General features: G+C 42.3%; 1 protein-coding gene across 1 annotated transcript in view; it reads right to left on the bottom strand.

The window, feature by feature from the left end:
- AFF3 (AF4/FMR2 family member 3) overlaps window positions 1–21381 on the bottom strand; it is a 691724-nt gene that overhangs the window by 428184 nt on the left and 242159 nt on the right. Inside the window, exon 4 of the mRNA XM_019523849.1 lies at window positions 11977–12021. Within this exon, the coding sequence (XP_019379394.1) occupies window positions 11977–12021 (45 nt within the window). The remainder of the gene's footprint in view (window positions 1–11976; window positions 12022–21381) is intronic.

The raw sequence follows: 21381 nt of genomic DNA, 5'->3' as shown, positions 1-21381 counted from the left end.
AGGCCAACTGCACCTTGTCGTGCATCCACAGGTGCATCTCAACAGCCAATGGAGAGTGGAGCAAAACCTAATGCATGCAGGAGCATCTGCTTTGCTTTCCAGACTGGAGTGCCCCTCCTGGAAATGGAAGTGAGCAGGGCAGTTTCACCTGGTAATAGCACCACAACCCTCTTAAAAGGATATTAGATCCTGCTGTGGCACCCTGGTTGAGAACCACTGCTCTAGATGGTAAAGCAACTGAGGCAGCGAGTGGTGTACAGGTGTGTTATTGTTTTTACACAGATTTGCATGTAAGTTGTGCTACCTAAAGTAAAGAGTGTTTGCATTAGATTTAACAGATTTCATAGACATTAAGGCTGGAAGGGACCTCACAAGATCATCAAGTCGACCCCCTGCCCAAGGGGCAGGAAGTCAGCTAGAGTCAAAGGATCCCAGCAAGATAGGCATCCAAAAGTATCTTGAAGGTGTCCAGAGTAGGTGCTTGTACCACCTTTGGGGGGAGTCTATTCCAGGGCTTGGTGACTCGGACAGTAAAGAAGTTTTTCCTTATGTCCAGCCTAAAATGGTCTTCCAGAAGAGAAGAAACCTTTCTAAGCCTAGATATTATATACTTCAACTATCACATGTCCTTAATAAGATCAATCAGAGTGCCCACAAGGTTACAGCTCCAAGGGCATGTCTACATGAGACGCTTACTGCACAGTAGCCTAATAACACTGCGCAGTAGTGTGCTGGTCAAAAACCATGCTAATACGCTACTGTGCAACGTTATTAAGCTACTGCACAGTAATGCAATTTACTGCCTATTGGATTAGTACTTGGTTAACCAAGTACTAAATTTAATGCGCAGTAACTAGGGCGCTTTAATGAATGTGTAGATGTGCCCTGGGAAAGAAAGGGTGTGCTTAAGCTAGTATAAAGGAGTCAGAATTAATTTTAGGGGCATCAGGCAGCTGGGGTGAGGCCACAAACTCTAGCTGCCCATCCAAGTTTTGTGAAAGGATAAATAGGCAGTGAGCTGAAGTCCAGAACATATGCCAGAATGGCCAGAGACAGAGACAATATTGAAGCATATGCAATTCAAGGCACTGAAAACTAAGTGGGTTGGGATCCAAGTAACACAGGGACCCAGCAGAGTGTGGGAGAGAAGGGGAAGTTTGACTAGTGATATTTATTTTTATATTTATTCAATTTATATACCAACCTTCCCAACAGAGGCTTAGGGTAGCTTACATTATGAAAGTAGAATAACTTAAAAACAGAATATGACAGTAAGTGAAGTTTTTTCATGATATTCCATTCTGTGCAACCATATGTTTACATACATTCATTTGGGGAAAGAACAAATCATGACTTCTGTGCATTATTATGTAAGTAAAACCTGCAGAGCTCTGATACCAGTGCTGAGGTATATATAGTCTTTGAGAAAGGATAGATCAGTTTAATGGATGGCACAAGTCTCAACTTAACCACCTCAGTTATTGAAATGGTTTTGTTAATTATTCAGTTATTGATCAGATACAGGAGAAATGAAGAAAAACAGAACCCAAATGGTTAAATGTACGTCTTGGTATGTAGTCTGAAGATAACATTTATTTCTGAGGACTCCAACTTATAGGAGCATTGTTTTTGTGCCAGAGTAGTAGAGCATTTAGCAACCTATTCAAGACATCAGAATAGTCAGGTACCACTGTTAACAATAGTTGTACAACTCACATCATTCTCAAATGTCAGTACTATTGGGTCAGGGTTTGTTTATTTTTAGGATTTTATCATAGTCAAGGTACAAGTTTTAAAAACATGTCAGAATTGAGCCGCATGACACCTTCTAGTGCTAATTGTGATTGCATGGCTATAGCCTTACACATCAATTTTGAAAATTTATATCACCTGAAAGATATATTAGAACCTGAGTACAATGGGACTTTCAGAACAAACAATGAAGGTGAATATGCTTTGATACCATGTTATAGCAATTTTTGGTTTGCTGTTTATTGAAGCAGGAAAGATTAAAAGAGTAATCATTAAAAAGCAGTATAGCCAGTATTATAACCTAAAATAGGTATGCATTAATTGTGCTAAAATATACAGTATTTAAAATAAAACTTTGCTATGAGTTCTTTAGAGGTATCTTTTGAATTAATATGAAAACTAAAGGTATTTTAAGCATCTGATGCCTGTACTCAGTAGTTCGTACTCTCCTCTTTTTCTCTCCTCTTAAGCACTGACATGGACTTCACTGCGTCTGATGCTCATTCAGAATCACTAGGTGTTTGGCAGGATCTAGCTTTTTCCACACTGGATTTTTTTTTTTTACCTGAAGAGAGTGGCTAATTTTTCTTTTTTTCTTTTTAATACAAACAGCTGATGGCATATAGCTGATCACACTGACACACGACTGCTCAAGTTTGAAAAAGGCTGAATATCTGATAGCTAACTTTTAATGTTTTCTGCTAAAGAACCAATGTTTGCTAGTGATTTAAAGTATCCAGTGTAAAAAAACAAACAAAAATCTTACACAAGACATTCTTTTAGCAGTTTTATTTATTTGTATTACTTAAATAAGGGTCATGTTTTTGACATACCTGGATTGATATCATAGTGAAAAGGAATGCTTTTAAATTAATATAAAAAAACTGAATTTAAATGCCCAGTTTTCACTGATGTAGGTTATGAGACAAAACTCTTTGAAGGACTACTTGTACAGGCACCTGATCTCGAGTCTCACTGGTATTAGAGAGAACCAAAATCCTTTGGCACTCACTACTCTGGCCTTGGTTTCCAGCGTTCCTCAAAAGAAACACTGTCCTCCTTGATCCCATATCCCTTCAAAACACAGCCTTTGTACCTCCCTGAACTCCTTTGTTTAACAGTAACCTTAATTTAAACAAACAAACAAGGGAATGCTTATGAAACATTTTTGTCAACTGAGAGGCAAAGTTGCTAAAGTATTTTTCCTTTCAGCAAAAACAGTCCTCTCACCCCCAAATCCAAAACATTAAAATTTCAGAATATTACCATTAATATCCAGACCAACCCCAATTCACAAATATTACCATCCAAGTATCATTTAACCCCAAACATTTAAAGACTCCTCAACACTATAACAAAAGCCGCCACCTCTAAATATATGAGGGTGTGTGGTACGATGCTTAAATTAATGGAGATATAGAACCTGACTGTGATAACCACTGTGTCATTACAGTTTTATGCAGGTGCAACAGCAAAATAAACATTTACCCAAAATCCCACCAGTCATTACAAAATATACAATAAAACATGAACTAATAAAAGCAAATAAAAATCAGCCAAAATTATGACTCCTGTTGAAAAGCCTGTGTTTTTATGTACAAGTGTAGGGAACTCTGAAGAACATAGATACAGCATGGTCAAGGGCATAGGAAAGGATGGAGCAAAGCATGTTTGTAGAGAATTAAATCTGAATTTCAATGCTTACAATTCTGCGTATATTTTAGAAAGCTTTGCACTTTATCCAGGGGCACCTGACATGTTTCCAGCCTTTACACTGCTGCAAGAAAGGAGCAGGCATATGATGTACCTCCCCATACCAGTGTAACTTACTTGAACTGGGTGTAGAATTACCCACGAAAAATCAAAGGGAAAACTACATTGGTGTAAGTTACCTCAGGGTTGATGTCATCTGTTCACAATTCAAGGCAAACAGGGTAATATCTGCTTGCTTGCCAGTAGGTAGCTAGAAACTATAATAGTGCTACTGCATGCAGCTACCCCATGATCGCTGAATGTCTGTCAACTCCAGATCTTGAAGTAGACAGTATAGTGTCTTCAACAGTATAGTGCACTAAATTGATTACATTTACACCAGTATTTATGTCATACATCTTGGTCCTTACAATGTAGCACAAGCCTGCAAATATTAATTTGCTATAATTACAATGTACTAAAAAGACTTTTCTTTGCTAGTGCGTCATTACAAATGTAATGCAATTTGAATGCAGTTTTTGTCTTGAACGTTCTCTAGGTCCTTTTCAAAAGTTTTTGTGGCCTTAGTGTTTGTGACGACTCTGTGCAGATGGTTACAGTCACTGTAAATTAGTGAATGAACTAAGTTTAGGCCCAGGACTCCTGCAGATTTTAGAAAGTTGAAGAATATAGGAATCCTGCAGCATTTTATAACTCCTGCAGGATTCCTATTTTCAGCAGGAATCCCTACATTAGGGTCATTTGGGAAATTTAATAACCTCCCCCTGCCACTCCCACTTCCCAAATAAATCCTTAAAATAGTGCATCTTAAATTGTTTTGGGGCTTCAGGTACACACTTCCTAAGTGCCGAGCACAATGATTTGGGAATTTATGAACTTGATGGAATTTGTCAGAGGTTTGGATAAAATACATTTAATTATGCCAGACTGGAATCAACATCACAATTCTACTTCACATGTGTACATTTGAAAATTCTGGAAAGCATGGCATTTAGTATTCTTGGGGGCATGTCTACATGTTGCCCTACACTGCTGTAGTGATGCTACATTGCTGTACGGTGCAGTACAGCGACGTATCAATCTAGGCTAGGAACAGACATTATACATAAACCAGTATAAGTGATTGGAAACTGGTTTAAACCTGTAACAGAGCAGAAGTTCAGTGCATATAAACCAGTTTTGAAATAGCTGAAACTGGTTTAAGATAAACCTGGATGGATGCAGTATGAGATTTAACAGATTAAGGTTAAACCAGTCTATTGACCTTCTGTGCCAGATCCCCTCCTGACTTAAGTTACTTTGCAATCTGCCAGCATCCCAGGCTGCTTTATGCCTTCCCCACCAGCCCCCTCTCACAGGGTGGGTGGGCTAATCTCTACTCCACTGTCTGCTCCAGCAGAGCCTGGCAGGCCCTGCCCCCAGGCTGTCAAAGAGCTGACAAGCAAAGCCCCTGCTCCCCAGCCCAGCCAGTGAGGGGACATGGGGGGCTGGCGAGGGAAGGAACAGAGCCATTGCCCCCCATGCTGGACCCAGCCTTTCTCTGGGGACGGACTGTGGCCGAGGCGGGCACTCCCCCCGTCCTTGCCCTCCCTTGTGGCTGCCATGGTGACCAGTTCTGGAAACCTAGGGCTTGGCACAGGAGAGGGTCTGCGATGACTGTAGGGAGTTGGGGTCATGTGCCTGGCAACCAGTCAGGGATAGCCCTGCTTGGCTGTGTTCAGCTGCCAGGCTGGGAGGTGTGTGAGAGTGCCCCCTTCCCTGCACCTGGCCTGGCCAGTGCAGGCATTTGCCTGCTCCACGTCTCCTCCCCCACTACAAGGGCGAACATGTGTTACATTTGCTCATAATCCAATCTTCCCAGTTTAGAGAAACCCACAAAGATTGGATCAAGTCTGCCTTGGGGTTTTTGGCTGTCTGTACTTAGCCCTAGACTGCAGTTGGACTAGTGTAATTCCCTTGGGTTAAGGAGTGGTCTGACTAAGTGGGCCCCTAATTAGCTCTGCAGTAAATGCTTATGGCTACATGTGCACCCCTATTAGGGAACACAAAACTAATAAACTCCAGAGCAGGCTAGCACTTGGATCTGCCAATAGCATTTACAAATATTAGCCTGCTCTGGAGTTTTTTTGTGCAGAGCAGCACATGTGTAGAAGCTGCTCAGCTGGCTGGGGCACAGGGGTGCTTCAGTGCAGGGGCTGCCTACCAGTTGGGGCTGCTCCAACTGGGCTAAATGTGCTGCACATGAATAAACAGTAGATGTGCCCAGTGGGCAGTGCTGATAAGGTTTACATGGCTGAGTTTCAGAGTAAGCTGTAAGTGTAGGAGACCTAGGAAAGGGCAGGGCAGGGGAACACCCAAGATCCTACTGCTTTATGGAGCTTTGGGTGGTAGTGGCCTCTGTGGGGTAGCTCAGAAGGCTGGAGAGGGTGAAAAGTACTCCCCAGTACACCTGTGGCAATTGATCTGCCTGCATTCTATGGGGAAAGTGTAATTACAGCAACTGTTATAACCTGTAGGAAATATGCAAAAAGTTTTGGTGAAACTGCTTGTTGTTACCCCCACCTTACTCCTCTCCATTTTGAATCCTAAGCGAAGGAATTTATGAGCAGATTTTGAGTAACACAAGAGATTCGTTCTTCCACAGATGTGCTACATAAATTCTTCTTTAAAGTACACTTAGCTATGAACCTTTTTGGTACTAATTCTCCAGAGATATGGGAAATAAAGAAAAAAGAGAGAGAAGAGCAGTCTTTCCCATTTTAAGAATGCACCTCCAAACCCATGGTTATCCAGCGTATATATTTTTGTTCCTGCATGATATGTTTCTCCTTGTAGAAGTGACCATGTCTTCCTCTGGTCAATCAGATAGTTTACACTCCATGACTTTATTATAATACAAAAGAAAGACTAAAATCTTCAACTGTTCTGTTTAATTTTCCTACATAAAAATACATTAAAGTGACTGAAATAACCATTGCCTAATGCATGCTGACTGTAAAAAAATATTCACAATTTATGTTATCTGCTACATAATGTGTAACAAAGCAACAGGAATGGAGGTTACAGAATTATTTAATACACATTTCAGTCTCTCAGAAGCTTGCTTTATAAATGTTAGCTAAGTAAAAGCTTTGCCAATAAAGTCACAAGCAATCCATCATAATCAATCTTATTTAATTTAATAAATTATTGGAGAAAAGATTAGCTTAAAAAATAGCTCCTTCACTGCTCTGTAGTGTTTTAAAACAAACAGTTATAGCACTGTTATTCATAAACAGTTCCAAGACAGTGTGTCTAGGATGACCAAGAAATAGAAACAAACTAAAATAAAAGCTTTTTTACAGAGGCCTACCATACCATTGGGTCTAAACTCTATTGGCCTTTTATTTGGTTTTATATCAGCTTTCTAAGTATTGTAAACTGCTGGGTCATAACTTTTAAAAAAGGAACCAAACCAAGGGCCAAACTGAGGTACTGTGGGTCAGGATACAAAGGGGTTGTGGAGAAAGGGACTTAGTAGTGGGGGTCTACTATAGACCACCACACCAGGAGGATGAGCTAGACCTGGAATTCTCCAGACAGCTCTCGGAGACCATATGGTTGAGAGATATGGTTGTCACGGGTGACCTAAACTACCCTGATATCTGCTTGGAGGAACAGTCAGCCAAATCTAACCGCTCACGTAGGTTCTTAACCTGCATACAGGACGTCCATCTAACACAGGAGGTATTTGATCCCACTAGGGGAAATGCCTTGCTGGACTTGGTGTTAACTACAGGGGATGACCTGGTGGGGAATCTACAGGTACACGGTAACCTAGGGGATAGTGACCATCGATGGATAGAATTCACTATCCAGCAAAGGGTGGGTAAGCTAACCAGCAGGGCTGAAGTGCTAGATTTCACAAAGGTTAACTTCAGTGTGCTCAGGAGATTAGTTAGTGAGGTGTTAAAGCTCAAGAGCATCGGCAAAGTGGAGGTCCAGGAAGGGTGGCACTTCCTCAAGGGAGCGATCCTATGGGCGCAGAAGGAGACAATCCTATTGTGCATAAAAGGGGGAAAGGGGCCAAGAAGCCCTCTTGGCTGAATAGGGAAGTCCAGGAAAGCCTAAGGGCAAAGACAGAGGTATACAGGCTGTGGAAACAGGTGGTAGCTACCAAGGAGAAGTATACCTCCCTGGCTCGCACTTGCAGGGAATCTATTAGGAAGGCCAAAGCGGGATTAGAACTTAGGCTAGCAGCAAAAATTAAGGACTACCAAAAGTCCTCCTTCAGGTATATAGGGAGCAAAAGGAAGGCACAGAGTAGCATAGGACCCCTACAGGACAAACTAGGGCAATTGGTGACAGAGACGGGGGACAAATCTGAGCTCTTCAATGGGTTCTTTGCATCTGTATTCCTAGATATAGACCAAGGCAAATCTCCCAATTGGATCATAGATACACACAGGAGGGACACCACCCCACCAACTGTTAGTGCAGACTTAGTAAAGGGGCACTTGGAGGGGCTGGATGTGTTCAAATCAGCAGGCCCGGATGAACTTCATCCAAGGATGCTGAAGGAACTGGCCAGTGTCAAGGAGAGCCACTGGTATGGCTGTTCAAGCACTCATGGTGCTCCAGTCAGGTCCCAGAGGACTGGAAAAGGGCCAATGTGGTCCCTATTTTCAAGAAGGGGAGGAGGGAGAGCCAGGAAACTACAGGCCAGTTAGTCTCAGCTCTATCCTTGGGAAAACTCTGGAAAAAATCATTGAGGATCACATTTGTGGAGGCCAGCAGGGGAAATAATGCCAGAAGGAAATCAGTACAAGTTCACTGCAGGTAGATTCTGCCTGACTAACTTTGTTTCTTTTTATGACCAGGTCACAAAATACTTAGACACAGGAGCTGAGGTAGATGTCATCTACCTAGATTTTAAGAAGGCCTTCAATATGGTATCTCATTCTGTTCTTGTAAATAAACTGACAGGCTGTAATGTAGATGATTACACAGTCAGGTGGGTGGCAAATTGGCTTAGTCGCACCAAGAGAGTGGTGGTGGATGGGTCGATATTGACCTGGAAAGATGTGGGTAGTGGAGTCCCACAAGACTCTGTCCTTGGACCAGTGCTATTCAATGTCTTCATTAGTGACTTGGATGAGGGTGTGGAGAGCACCCTGTCCAAGTTCGTAAATGATACCAAGTTATGGGGCCAAGTTAATACACCAGAGGGTAGGGAACAGATCCAGGCAGATATGGACAGGTTGGAAAAATGGGCAGAACAAAATAGGATGTAGTTTAACAAAGATAGGTGCAAAGTGCTACACCTGGGCAAAAAGAACCACCAACACACTTAGAGGCTGGGGGATGTGTGGGGAGTTGGAGGAAAAGCAAGGGCAACCTTGGACCCCTGCTAAACCAGATGGGACAACTGACAACTGATGCCCAGGAAAAACCCAACTTACTAAATGGGTACTTTGCATCGGTTTTTCACAAGTCCCATGGGATGCTCGTGCCCATCACAGGACAGGGAGGCCCAGGTGAGCGAGATTCCTTTCCCTCCATCATTGCTGACCTCATGAAGGAACACCTTGAGAGGCTGGACACATTCAGGTCAGCCGGCCCTGACAATCTACACCCCCGGGTACTCAAGGAGCTGGCTAGCATCATAGCTCAGCCCCTGGCATGGATCTACAAGAACTCCTGGTGCTCTGGTGAAGTGCCCGAATATTGGAAGAAGGCCAATGTGGTGCCTATCTTCAAGTAAGGGAGGAAAATTCATCCAGCAAACTACAGGCCCATCAGCCTGACCTCTATCCTGGGGAAGGTCTTAGAAAAAATTATCAAGGAGGCCATTCTTAATGAACTGGCTGATGGCAACTTCCTGAGGGATAGCCAGCATGGGTTTGTTGAGGGTAGGTCTTGCTTGACCAATCTTATTTCCTTTTACGACCAGGTGATCTATCACCTGGACAAGGAAGCAGAGATTGATGTCATATATCTTGACTTTAAAAAAGCCTTCGATCTGGTATTCCATGATCACCTTTTGGCAAAACTGGCCAACTGCAGCCTCAGGTCCACCACGATCTGCTGGCTGGGGAACTGGCTCCATGGTTGGACCAAGAGGGTGGTAATTCACGGAAGTCAATTGTCATGGTGCCCTGTGACCAGTGGGGTCCCCCAAGGCTCTGTCCTTGAACCTATATTGATCAACATCTTCATTAATGATGTAGACATTGGAGTCAGAAGTGGACTGGCCTAGTTCAGCAATGATACCAAACTTTGGGGTAAAGTATCCACACCGGAAGACAGGAGGGCGATCCAGGCTGACCTTGACAGGCTCAGGAAATGGGCAGATGAGAATCTGATGGTGTTTAACACCAAAAAATGCAAGGTTCTCCCCCTTGTGAAGAAAAACCTGCAGCGTGCTTATAGGCTTGGCAGTGCTATGCTGGCTAGCACTATGGATGAAAGGGACTTGGGGGTCATGATTGACCGCAAGTTGAACATGAGCCTTCAATGTGATGCCACGGCTAGTAAAGCGAGCAAAATGTTGGCTTGCATCCATAGATGCTTCTCAAGCAAATCCTGAAACGTCATTCTCCCCTTGTACTCAGACTTGGTGAGGCCTCAGCTGAAGTACTATGTCCAGTTTTGGGCTCCACAATTCAAAAAGCATGTGGAGTAGCTTGAGAGGGTGAAGAGAAGAGCCACGCACATGATCAGAGGTCAGGAAAACAGACCTTATGACAACAGGCTGAGAGCTATAGGACTCTTCAGCCTGGAAAAGTGCAGGCTCAGGGGTGATCTGATGGTCACCTATAAGTTTATTAGGGGTGTTCACGAGGATCTGGGGGAATGTTTGTTCCCCAGAGCCCCCCAAGGAATGACAAGGTCAAATGGTTATAAATTCCTGCAAGGCCATTTCAGGCTTGACATAAGGAAGAACTTCTTTGGTGTCCAAGCCCCCAAGGCCTGGAATAGCCTGCCATCAGAGGTGGTTTAAGCATCTACTTTGAACGCCTTCAAGAGAAATTTGGATGTTTATCTTGCTGGGATCCTATGACTCTAGCTGACTTCCTGCCCCTGGGGCAGGGGGCTAGACTCAGTGATTTTCTTCCAGCCCTAATGTCTATGAAATCTATGGATGACCTTCTCAGCAGCACAGCAGTGGAAAGGGATCTTGGAGACATAGTTGACTACAAGATGAACAGGAGTCATCAATGTGATAAAGTGATCAACAAGGCTAACTGCACTTTATCATGCATTAGCAGATGCATGACAAACAGGTGCAGGGAGGTGATGCTTCCCCTCTATGTGGCACTGGTCAGGCCATAGTTGGAGTACTGTGTCCAGTTTTTGATACTGCACTTCAAGAGGGATGAGAAGAATCTTGAGAGGGTTCAGAGGAGGGCCACTCGTATGGTCAGAGGCCTGCAGGCAAGGCCCTACAAATAGAGACTGAGGGACCTAGATCTCTTCAGCCTTCACAAGAGAAGGCTAAGAGGTGATCTTATGGCTGCCTATAAATTAATCAGGAGAGGGCAGCAGGGAATAGGAGACGCTCTATTTACTAGGGTACCCCCTGGAGTAACTAGGAACAATGGCCACAAATTGATGGAGAGCAGATTTAGATTGGACATTAGAAAAAACTTCTTCACAGTAAGGGTTGCCAGAATCTGGAATGGGCTTCCAAGGGAGGTGGTTCTCTCCCCTACCTTGGGGGTCTTCAAGAGGAGACTGGACAAGCATCTAGCTAGGGTCATCTGACCCCAGTGCTCTTTCCTGCCCAGGGCGGGAGGTCAGACTCGATGACCTACTGAGGTCTCTTCTGACCCTAAGATCTATGAATCTATGAACCCTTAAATATGACTAAAATATATGCAGGAATGATATTGTATTTATAAGGAACTTTCTTTAATAAGAATAGTATATAAATGTAATAAGTGAATATATAAATAAAACAAATACCTAAAAAAGCAGCCAATACTAAAGCTGATTCAAGCCTAGATCTATTTAGAATGTGAATTAATAACTTTGTGAAAAAAACCTATTACATTATTGTGATAAAAGTGATAATAATGGAATAACTTTCTAAGTTTTGAATTTTGTCATTATGTAATGGAAATAATGACATTACGTAATGGATTATAATTAAACCCAGGTGGAAAATGACCTTCTATGACCTTTCCCTCAAAATTAAGCTTTTTGACAGTCATGATTAATGGTACAATGTTCTGTGCATGGTTTGTAAACCTAAAACATAGTTGTATGTTTCAGGTTATAATTTTGAACAATTATCTCCTTCCAGATGCAAAAAGTTGAGATATATTTGTGTGCAGCAAGAGTGAATTTCAGTAGCTCAAGAGGCTGTTTATTCAGGTTCTGTATTAATGTTATATAGCTAAATAATTTATCTGCCCCTTCTCTAAAAAGACACTTTAAAAAGTAAATATGCACAGTAGCAGCATTACTGGTATTGATGCTGTTTCTATTCTTCTGTAAAAACAAAAAAATTCTTTCAAGAGGTCCTACCTGTAAAATTTCTTCAATGCAGCTGTTATCTCCTGTTCCACTGTCCTGTAAAGAAAGGGAGGAGAATTATTTTTAAAGAGGAAATAAAAAAATAGCAGGTTTGAGGAGATGTTGTCAAATTAGATGCATTCAAGACTCATTCACATTTTTTTCTAAGACAAGGCCAAGTACTTTAGCATGAAAACGTTTTTTTTTGTATTAAACCTCTAAGTTAGTTTGTATACATGCTGAAGGAAAATACAATAGTGTAATGTTGTTTAAATGACAGTGACCACAGCATATTTTTATTAATATATATGACATAAAAAAATCTGTATGATTCTGCTTAAGTTACATTGGGAGCAGTTAATTCTACCCTGAATATACATTACATACATACATTTAGATACAATATGTACATCTATGTACATTAAACTCTTTATGTAGGTTAAACTCCTGTTCATCATTAAGACTGAAGAATTGTACCCATACAGACTGAAGGATTCAGCCCATTTTAACCAAGGACATTATAAAATGCTATTGAATCTTCCTGGAAAGCTAGTGTTTAAATTGGAGCTGTATAGAATGAGTAACTATGAGTTCTAAAAGGATGACATTGCAAACCTTACTCACAACTATGAACAGTTGCTGATACAGGTCCTAGCCCAGCCGAGCCCATGCTTAAGTCCCACTAAAACTAGAATGTGTGCCAAAGAGTGTGAAGTGTAGTAGAGCCTCACTCTGCACTGATCAGACCTCTTCTTTCTCCCCTTCCCAACTGGCCCTCTTCTCTCTACAACCTCTGCAGTCCACCTCAGGCAGAGTCAACAGTGCTGGTAGGTAGAAGGGTAAGAATAGGATGTGGTGCTGCTGCCTGGAGGCTTACATAAGCTGAAGGGCTCTTTTACACAGGGGAAATCCTCCAGGGATCACTTTTTCATCCAGTTAAAATTCATTCCACATTGCATATTCCTCAAAAGGAACATTTTCTGCATATGCAAAGTGAAGTTAGCAGATGTGGGAACATGGCCCTGACTCTTCAGTTAAAATAGTGCAAGAAAAATGATTTTGTATTTACTTTTTTTGATTCTTGCTGTTTTTATTTGTATGGTTACTGTTAATAACTACTTTTGAAATAAACTAGACACTTTGGGCATTTGTAGATGAGCTCCAGGAGGCAGGGGAGATGGGCTCTTTAATTAGCGCAGTTCTGACAGCCATGCTAATTAAAATCACCTGAAGCATCATATGTATCAGCGTCCGTATGCTGAAAAATGGTAGTGGGGCACTTTGAATTAAAGCTCATTGAACCAGCTTTAGTTTAAAGCACCCCACCACCATTTTTTAGTGTGGGGACACTGATACACGATTAATTGAGTCTGCTCTGATGCACTGTAATGGAGCAGGCTCCCTGCATGTGTATAGGAGCCCTTTGGCACAAATTTAAAAAAAATAGTTGGCTCAATTTTCAGGCGACCAATTTGAGATATGTCATAGGAGTATAAAGTCTTCACAAAAGTGCTGGGAGCCTGCTGTTTCAAAATCAGACTCCTTTAAATGGTCTCAATATGGGCATCTGAAACAGAAATGTAACTGTTGATAATGGCTAAGTACAGACTGTCGATAAGCACAAGGCTGGATTGATTCAATCTTTGCAGGTTAGTTTAAACTGCATCGATTGAACTGATAAGCAAGTGAACAGACATTCACTTTTCATTCCAGAAATGCAGCCACATGCCTGCAGTGGCCCAAGCCAGAAGCCAGGAGATTCTAGACCACACCTCCGTGCTGGGCCAGGCCAGGCAGCTTGGGCTATGGCTAGCCCACCCATGCTGCAAGGGGAGGTTTGTGGGGGAGATGCAAAGCACCTGGGATGCTGGGGGACTTTGAGTTAACTTGAATCTGGAGGGGATCTAGGACAGAAGTTCAATAAACCAATTTAGCCTAAATGAGTAAATCTGATACTACAGCTACACAGGTTTATCTTAAACCAGTTTTGGCCATTTTGAAAGCAGTTTATGTGCACTGAACTTCTGTTGTGTTACAGATTTGAACCAGTTTCTGAACACTTATACCAGTTTATGTGTAAATTCTGTCCCTAGCCTAAGGGATGGGATTTCAGGAAAAAACCCTGTTCCTAAGTATTTCCTTTAGCTACTTCTGGGCACCTGCCCTCTCAGCATCAGAAGACTTTAGCTTTTTAGAGGTGCCTTATTGACTCCTTCATTGATTTTATATGGGATTTAGGTAACTATCTCTGCTTCCTTATATAACCCAGGTGGCACCCAATGATGTATTCCCCTCTCCAAATGAAGGGAATGTTAGAGGGGTGAAACTGCCTGTGGCACACAGTTTCCCTCCTTTCCCTATAGAGCAAGGCCAGGACGTGTTAAGGCTTAACTACGTACACATTTAATAAGATATAAAAATTATAGGTTAATATATTTACCCATAAGATATAGCAGCTAAAAGAGCTTATATACAGGTCAATGCAAATACTATATAAAGGTGGGGAATCAAAAGGGGATCAAAGCAAGTCTCATTAGAAGTCATGCAAATCTTATACTCTAATGGAATGCCATTTTACAAAGCATGAGGCGCAGAGTTCACAAAATATGAGGTGCAGGGCCTAGGGGGGAATAATGAAGGAAAAAAACCCAATAAGCTATATTAAAACAATAGCAACACCCCAGGAGAAGGAGTGGCCCTAGATGAGAGGAGGACAGTGGGGAGCCCCAGATACCCCAGCTGCCCCTTTAACCAACTTAAACACCCCAATTGCCCATAATGGGGGGAAAGACCCCCCCCCACCCATGGGAATCCCCTTCTTAGGCAACTCACAACTCCTCCAAGGTCCCAGTGAGTCTGTCCTCGTCTTTCAGGGTGAGGCGTCTCTTCCCTTAGCAGGGGGCCCTCAGCTGCTTTGGGGTGCTCTCAACCTCTGGCTTGTTTAGGGCCCTGTGCACTGCTCCATGCACCATTGGCCCTGCCTTGTGCCAGGGGTTAGAGACCCAAGCTACCTCTGCGGCACCATGGTCTTGGTCCACTCCCAGACCCTCCAAGGCTGTGCACCCCAAGCTGCTGCATGCAGCTCCATGGCCTTGATCCACTCCTAGACTCTCTGTGCACCAGCTGTGCACCGCTCACCCTTCCTCATGCAGGGGGGTTGGAGACCCAAGCTGCCTGGTGCAGCTCCCAGTGTCTCAGTCCCTCCCGGACCCTCCGTGCACCGGCTGTGCAGAGACACCATGCCTCCTCATGGTGGGGCTCATGACTGTGGCCGCTTGCCACTCCCATCCGATGATCTGTCTTCGGGCCCTTCTGGGCCTACTGCTCTGCTCTGCTGGCCAGCTCTGCCAGCTCTTCTTCTACTTTCTTCTTCATCCCTTGATGCAGCTGCCCATGCGCCGGGCATGCTGCCTTTTTTATTTCCTCTGGAGGCTCTGCCCCCGGATTGCAAATGGACCAATCAGAGAGAGGGGGAGTTAGTTTCCTCTCAGATCTGGCTCTTTGCCTCGCTCCTGGGTAGGGGTGGGGCAAGCCTCTCCCCTGCCATCATCTGATTAGTGGGAACACCCCACCAATTGCTCAGAGCCCTTCCAACCCAGCAAGCCAGGCTGCTGCCAGCAAGCCCATCACACTTAAATTGACCTGCTAGGGCAACATGCTTGGTTTTAGGTAAGTAGAAGTGCCCTAAGGGCATGTCTACACCATAAATGAACAGTACTAGGAACCCCACAGTGAGACACGGAATGCTGGCTCCACACACTACACCCCAAAACAGATGTAATGTAGCTGATGTACTGAAGTGTTGGCATGCACCAGAAGATTTGCCCAGTGCCACACTGATGTGGCTACGGTACATCTCTTTCACAGGATAGCACTAATGGAGTGGGCGTATTTCAGCTTTACAAAGCAACACACCCTAACACAATCCTTTGACAGTACAGGAATGCCCTACAGGGTCAATGTGGATTTTGCTATCATCCTCAACTGATCCTGTCAACAAACCTCTCTGAATCCCACTTCTGTATATTAATAGCATTGTTCTCTCAGGCCCTGCTGAATGCAGAGACGTGATCCACAGCCCTTCTCTTCCTGTGGTGGAAGGAAAATCTGAATTCATATCTTTTAGAAGTCTGAGAGCAGCTGAGTCAGAATTAAGGCAGCCACGCATAAGGAAGAGAGCAATTTATGGACACCTATACATGTGCTGGACATCTTGCTAATTAACATGCTTCAGCAGCCTCCATCTCACATGTATTCCATGCCCCTGTACTTCAAAATGGCAGTGAGGGCACTTTAACTAATGCATGTTGAACACTTTAACTAAGGCACTTTGAAGTGCAGGATGCTGAGTACATGTGACATTGCAGGCACTTTAATTAGAGTGGCTCTGGCAGCTACTGTAATTAAAGCACCCCTCTCCCCCTTCATCCCAGAGCACGTGTAAAGATGCCCTATGTTTCCTAAATTTAAGTGGCTGTTATTTCATGCCAAGTTGCAGTTCTTGTTAGTACTCCTGGAATTTTTTTCTGAATATGGTCCTTGGTTGTTAAATGAACTGACATTAACTTTTTTGTGCAATGCAGTTTGTCACTTTTAATGTCAATGGGAGTCACACTATTGGTTTCAGTAGGAAAGGATGTGGGTGCAACAGAAAAGCACCTTTTCAAGAATTATTCAAATTTTACAAATCATTGTGAAAAAGGAATTGCAGCTATTTGCAAGCAGCTTCATTCTGGACTCATCAGATGAGTCTTGAAGTGCAACACACTGTTTTTGCTGCTATTAGAGCAGCAATACAACCAAAATGCTTGTCACTGCTAATAAAGTTAGCTAATAAGAAAGAAACATGCAACGAAAAATCACAAAATTCAAGTAACGCTCTTCTCTTCTCTTCTCTTCTCTTCTCTTCTCTTCTCTTCTCTCTTCTCAGTTGACTCTTATCTTTCTCCTTTCTCTGGATTTTCCCCCCTAAAGCCTGGTAAATGCTTAGTCATCACATCAACATCATTAACAGTTGAACACATAAAGCCCTCCTAGCATACCACATGCCTGTTTGCAGAACAGTGAATCTGCTGCCCCACCAAAAACTTACTATTCGTGTCTGCTCTCACTTTACACAAGAAGGTATAAGATGTCCTATCATCTTACATAATATATTATGCTGATTAACTTGCAGCAATATCATCCCCCCGGTTGCTGCATTATTTGTCAAGATCAAAACACCGAGGGTGAATAGACTACTTTTTATAACACTATTAAGAAATAATCTATTTTGTGTTACAAAATTAGATCTCTCTGCTAGAAGTGCAGGCTAGTACCTCTGAAAATATTCACCAGTAACAGATTATTCCTATCTATTGCATGGGAACTAGGCTAAGTTCCAATTCTCCATAAAACCTCAGGACAGAAAGGAAAGAGAGAGAGAGAGAGAAACAGAGAAAGAACCTTTCCTCTCTGCACTTCTATCTTGACCCAAGCCATTGCAAAGACTTCCCGTAGGTGAAAGTGAAGCAGAAACACACAGCCATGGCAAACAGAAGGAAAAATGGAAATATAATTTTAAGAAATATTTTATGTCCTCTTTCTCATCATCTTTTGAACACTGATATCCCTATTTATTTTTCTCCTAAGTCCTGGCCTGCTAGGTAAGTACTATGCAGCACTGCAGATATCAGTGTATCTAGAAATTTACGCTGCATTTCTTTTCATGTTAGAAAATGGCACTGAAAGCCATAGTGTCTGAGCTCAGCAAGCTGAATTTAACCATGCAAGCATATTTAATGAAAATGTCATGTGGTGGTAAATTTCGCTTACAGCCTGAATTAAAAAATCATCTATTACTTCCACATGCAGCAAATACACTGTTCCAGTCTTTTGCCTATTTATATGACTAGGTCTGTGCACTCTAAACATTATTATCCTAACTGCATTATTTCACTATTTACTATATAACACTATGCTTGTGTATCATCTAAATGATGTACTTATTTCTGTGTCTTAATAATACACATATTGCGACAGATTTATACAACATACATTTTAATTACTCTGTGGGTTTTTCCTTAGGTCTTGTGGCTGTTATTTCATACTGAGTTGCTGAGCTGTTATGCTATTTATACTGATTTTGTTAAACCCGGATCATTTACCTATCATGGCATTTTGAAGTCTGTCATAATAGACTTGCCTCACTGCATGTCCAATGAACCCTCAAAAATGTTAGAAACTTGACTTTACTTGTCAGAGGAAGTGGGCATGATTCCTTTACTTCTCTGATGTTTTGCCCATTACCTTCATTTTTCAGTCAGTGCATCATCACCAGTCACCAAACATTTGTACACACATGCACGCACAGTGTCTGGCAGGAAGATGTGAGGCTCTGCAGCTGAGGATAACAGCAGTTATTGCTGAAGAAATAGCCGGGAGCATCGTATCATTGATAACACAAGGAGCTAATTACCATGCAAAGCACAGAGAGCTGTAAGAAACAAGGCTGAACACAAGCTATATCAAACTCCTGGGAAATGGGATGTCATTTCAAAACTACATCTGTACACATTTTATTTTATATCGCTACTTTATTTTTCTTCTTTTCCAACAGCTTTCACATGGTGATACATAAATGAACCTCTGTGAAAGTAATTGCCTGTTTATGAGGCTTTTCCCCTCCTTTTGCATCTTTACATTTAAAGAAGACAGAAGGAAACTCCAGTAACAATCCAGTTTCACCTTAGAGATTTTTATAGCAAAAGCTTTCCTTATTACTCTTATTATTTGTGTTGCATTAAGCAGTCTTACTAACTCACCAAAAGTTATTGCATGTTGTCTTCAGTGAAAGTTAAGAGTTACTAATATCTCCTAAATGCTCAGATACATGTAGCAGTAGACTTCCTCTGCCTCTTTCCGCTCAGCCGGGGTCTGTCTTGCTGTACTGACATTAGAAAGCTGGTCATCAGCAACCAGCTGTGTGTCAGCTGATGATACATCAAGGTTCCTTTTCAACCTAGATTCCTGACTGCAAGGATTCAAGAGTGTCTTGACACCCACTTGATATATAACTGCCTCTCTACTCTCCCCTCCACAGCCCACAAACACTTTAACAGATATAGGCTGGCATGGTAGGAACAGGTTACGTTATCGTGCAATTTAAAATTATCCTGTCACAACACATACCTGCACAACATATTAAGTTTCAGGTGGTAACTGTTAAGAGCCTACAACCTACACTACACTTTTTTCCTAGAAAAAATGTGTATGCAAGCACACCAAAAAATTGTTTCAATACCTTTCAAGGCCGTGCAAGAAGGGATATATGGGTAATGCTGTTTCTATAAGGAAACTTGCAGACTTCTGAAACAAATAAATTCTATAAGACATCTTGACAGAAAATACTGTAGCATGAGACCTGTGGTGCCTTAATAAGCACTGAATTTTGGCAGTACAAAAAAGGAGGTGATATTTATCCCCCTCTTGCCCCCAGCAGCAGCGAACCTCTGGCTGCTACTACTCCAAATGTGTGCTGCTGCTCTGCCCTCCCTATTGTCAGAACCAAAGTAGGGAAGGTGCAAGAGGATGGATAATGAGAGGGTGAGGTACCTTCCTAGCTCCATTCTGGCATCCCCCATTCCCCTCTTAAGCAGCACTTGGAGTTTGTGCCCTGCTTGCCCACCTATCTTTACAGTACTGTTGGTCGGGTTCACATTTTCTATGTTGGCTACCTACCTCATGTGGAGAACAAGATTAGGTAGGGGAGAAAAGGTATCTGCAATATAATTTTTTTTTCTCCTAAGGCATTTCTTTGAAGAGTTTTAATGCCTAGAAAGTTTGGAGCAAAAATTCAAATCTGGTGGTCCTAGGTGCAGAGAGGGGTCTTTTGTTTAGCTGAGGAAAATACATACAGATTTGACAATCATTGGATTCTAAAAAAAATGTATTTGAAGATGCTTGGTTGTGTTTATTAGAAACCCGCTGCCTGCAGCTTGCATTGCTGTGCACACCTTCTATGCTGACTACAGCCTCCAGTATGGGATGGTTTAAATAGGCAGAGAATTAGAATTTGGATAATGCAGTGGCAGAGGCAGCAATTGCTGACCTCTGATGCAGGAAAAGGTATAACTTAAAATAAGGATTAGAGCACAGTTGGTCAAAAATCAGGAATTTATTTTTTTCAGGAAGTGCCTAAATTTTGACTTTTTTCATTCCATACCAGAGGTGGGACTTGACCCAGGGGACTCCTTCCAGTTTTATGCTCCTATGACAACAAAAAAAAATGATATTTTCTACAAAATTAAATTTTGTTTCCTTAGATTTGATAAAATTGAAACTGTCTGTTCCAATTTCAGCCTTGTACATCTTTATATTATTATTTAATACTAAAACAAAAAGGGTTTTATTCTCCACAATAAAACATCTAAATATTTCATTCCAAGAAAGTGGAATAAAATCCTTAAGGAAATGTGTTTTTACTTTAAAGAAGGAAATAAATTAAGTACTGTCAAAATCAATAAGTATCCATGCTAATTTTCAGTTTCAACAAAATTGTATTTTTCAAAGGAAAAGTATTCTATGCTTTCCAAATCTCCAGTAGGCACAGTACTAAAAGCCAGTGGATAGCTCCCCACCCTTTTCCTTCTCTCGTGGTGGGGAGTAAAAGTTCCTTTTTGACAGGTGCACGGAGAGCTACCCATACTATTGCAATCTACTTTAACTGCTGGGAAGGAAGGTGTCCTGGTTCCAGGAAGGTGGCATAAATTATAGACATATCAATTCCACTGGCCAGTGTTAATATCTTGTTCACCCAGATATCAGTTGCATGGGAAGATTTACTTCTGACACTTCTTAATTTCTGGGTTCCGGACACTGACACATTAATATTCTGTATAAGTAATCTAGGATACAGTTAGTCATAATCTGTAAATATTGAGCAGAATCCTATTCTACTTTACATGTCCAAATGGTACTAAAGCATAGTTTGTGATCCTAGCCCATGTGAAGTATGAACACATAAGCAATCAAACAGCTACCGAGCGTGTACAGTATGTGGACAGAAGGAGAGAAGCAGTCCTTCTATGTTTTAGCCAAGTGCCCTATTGATTAGGGTATCTACCCATGGTCTTGGGCCTCCCTCCCTCAGAGAGGGTTTGAGTGTACGTCTCTTCAGCACTGCTGTAACCAGTAACCACCAAGCAACAGGTCAAGCATTATCTAGTCCCCTTACTAGCCCTCCTCTTGATGTTTCATAGATTTCATAGACATTAGAGCTGGAAGGGACCTTGGAAGATCGAGTCCAGCCCACCGCCAAAAAGGGCAGGAAGTCAGCTGGGGTCATAGGATCCCAGCAAAATAAGCATCCAATTTGCTCTTGAAGGTGTTCAATGTAGGTGCTTGAACCACCTCCGATGGCAGCCTGTTCCAGACCTT

Source organism: Gavialis gangeticus, unplaced genomic scaffold (assembly GCF_001723915.1).
Source record: "Gavialis gangeticus isolate Ggan-Ray unplaced genomic scaffold, GavGan_comp1, whole genome shotgun sequence".
NCBI classification, from domain to species: domain Eukaryota; kingdom Metazoa; phylum Chordata; order Crocodylia; family Gavialidae; genus Gavialis; species Gavialis gangeticus.
Note: the sequence above shows the minus strand (reverse complement) of the source record. Positions and strands in the feature narration are given on the sequence as shown.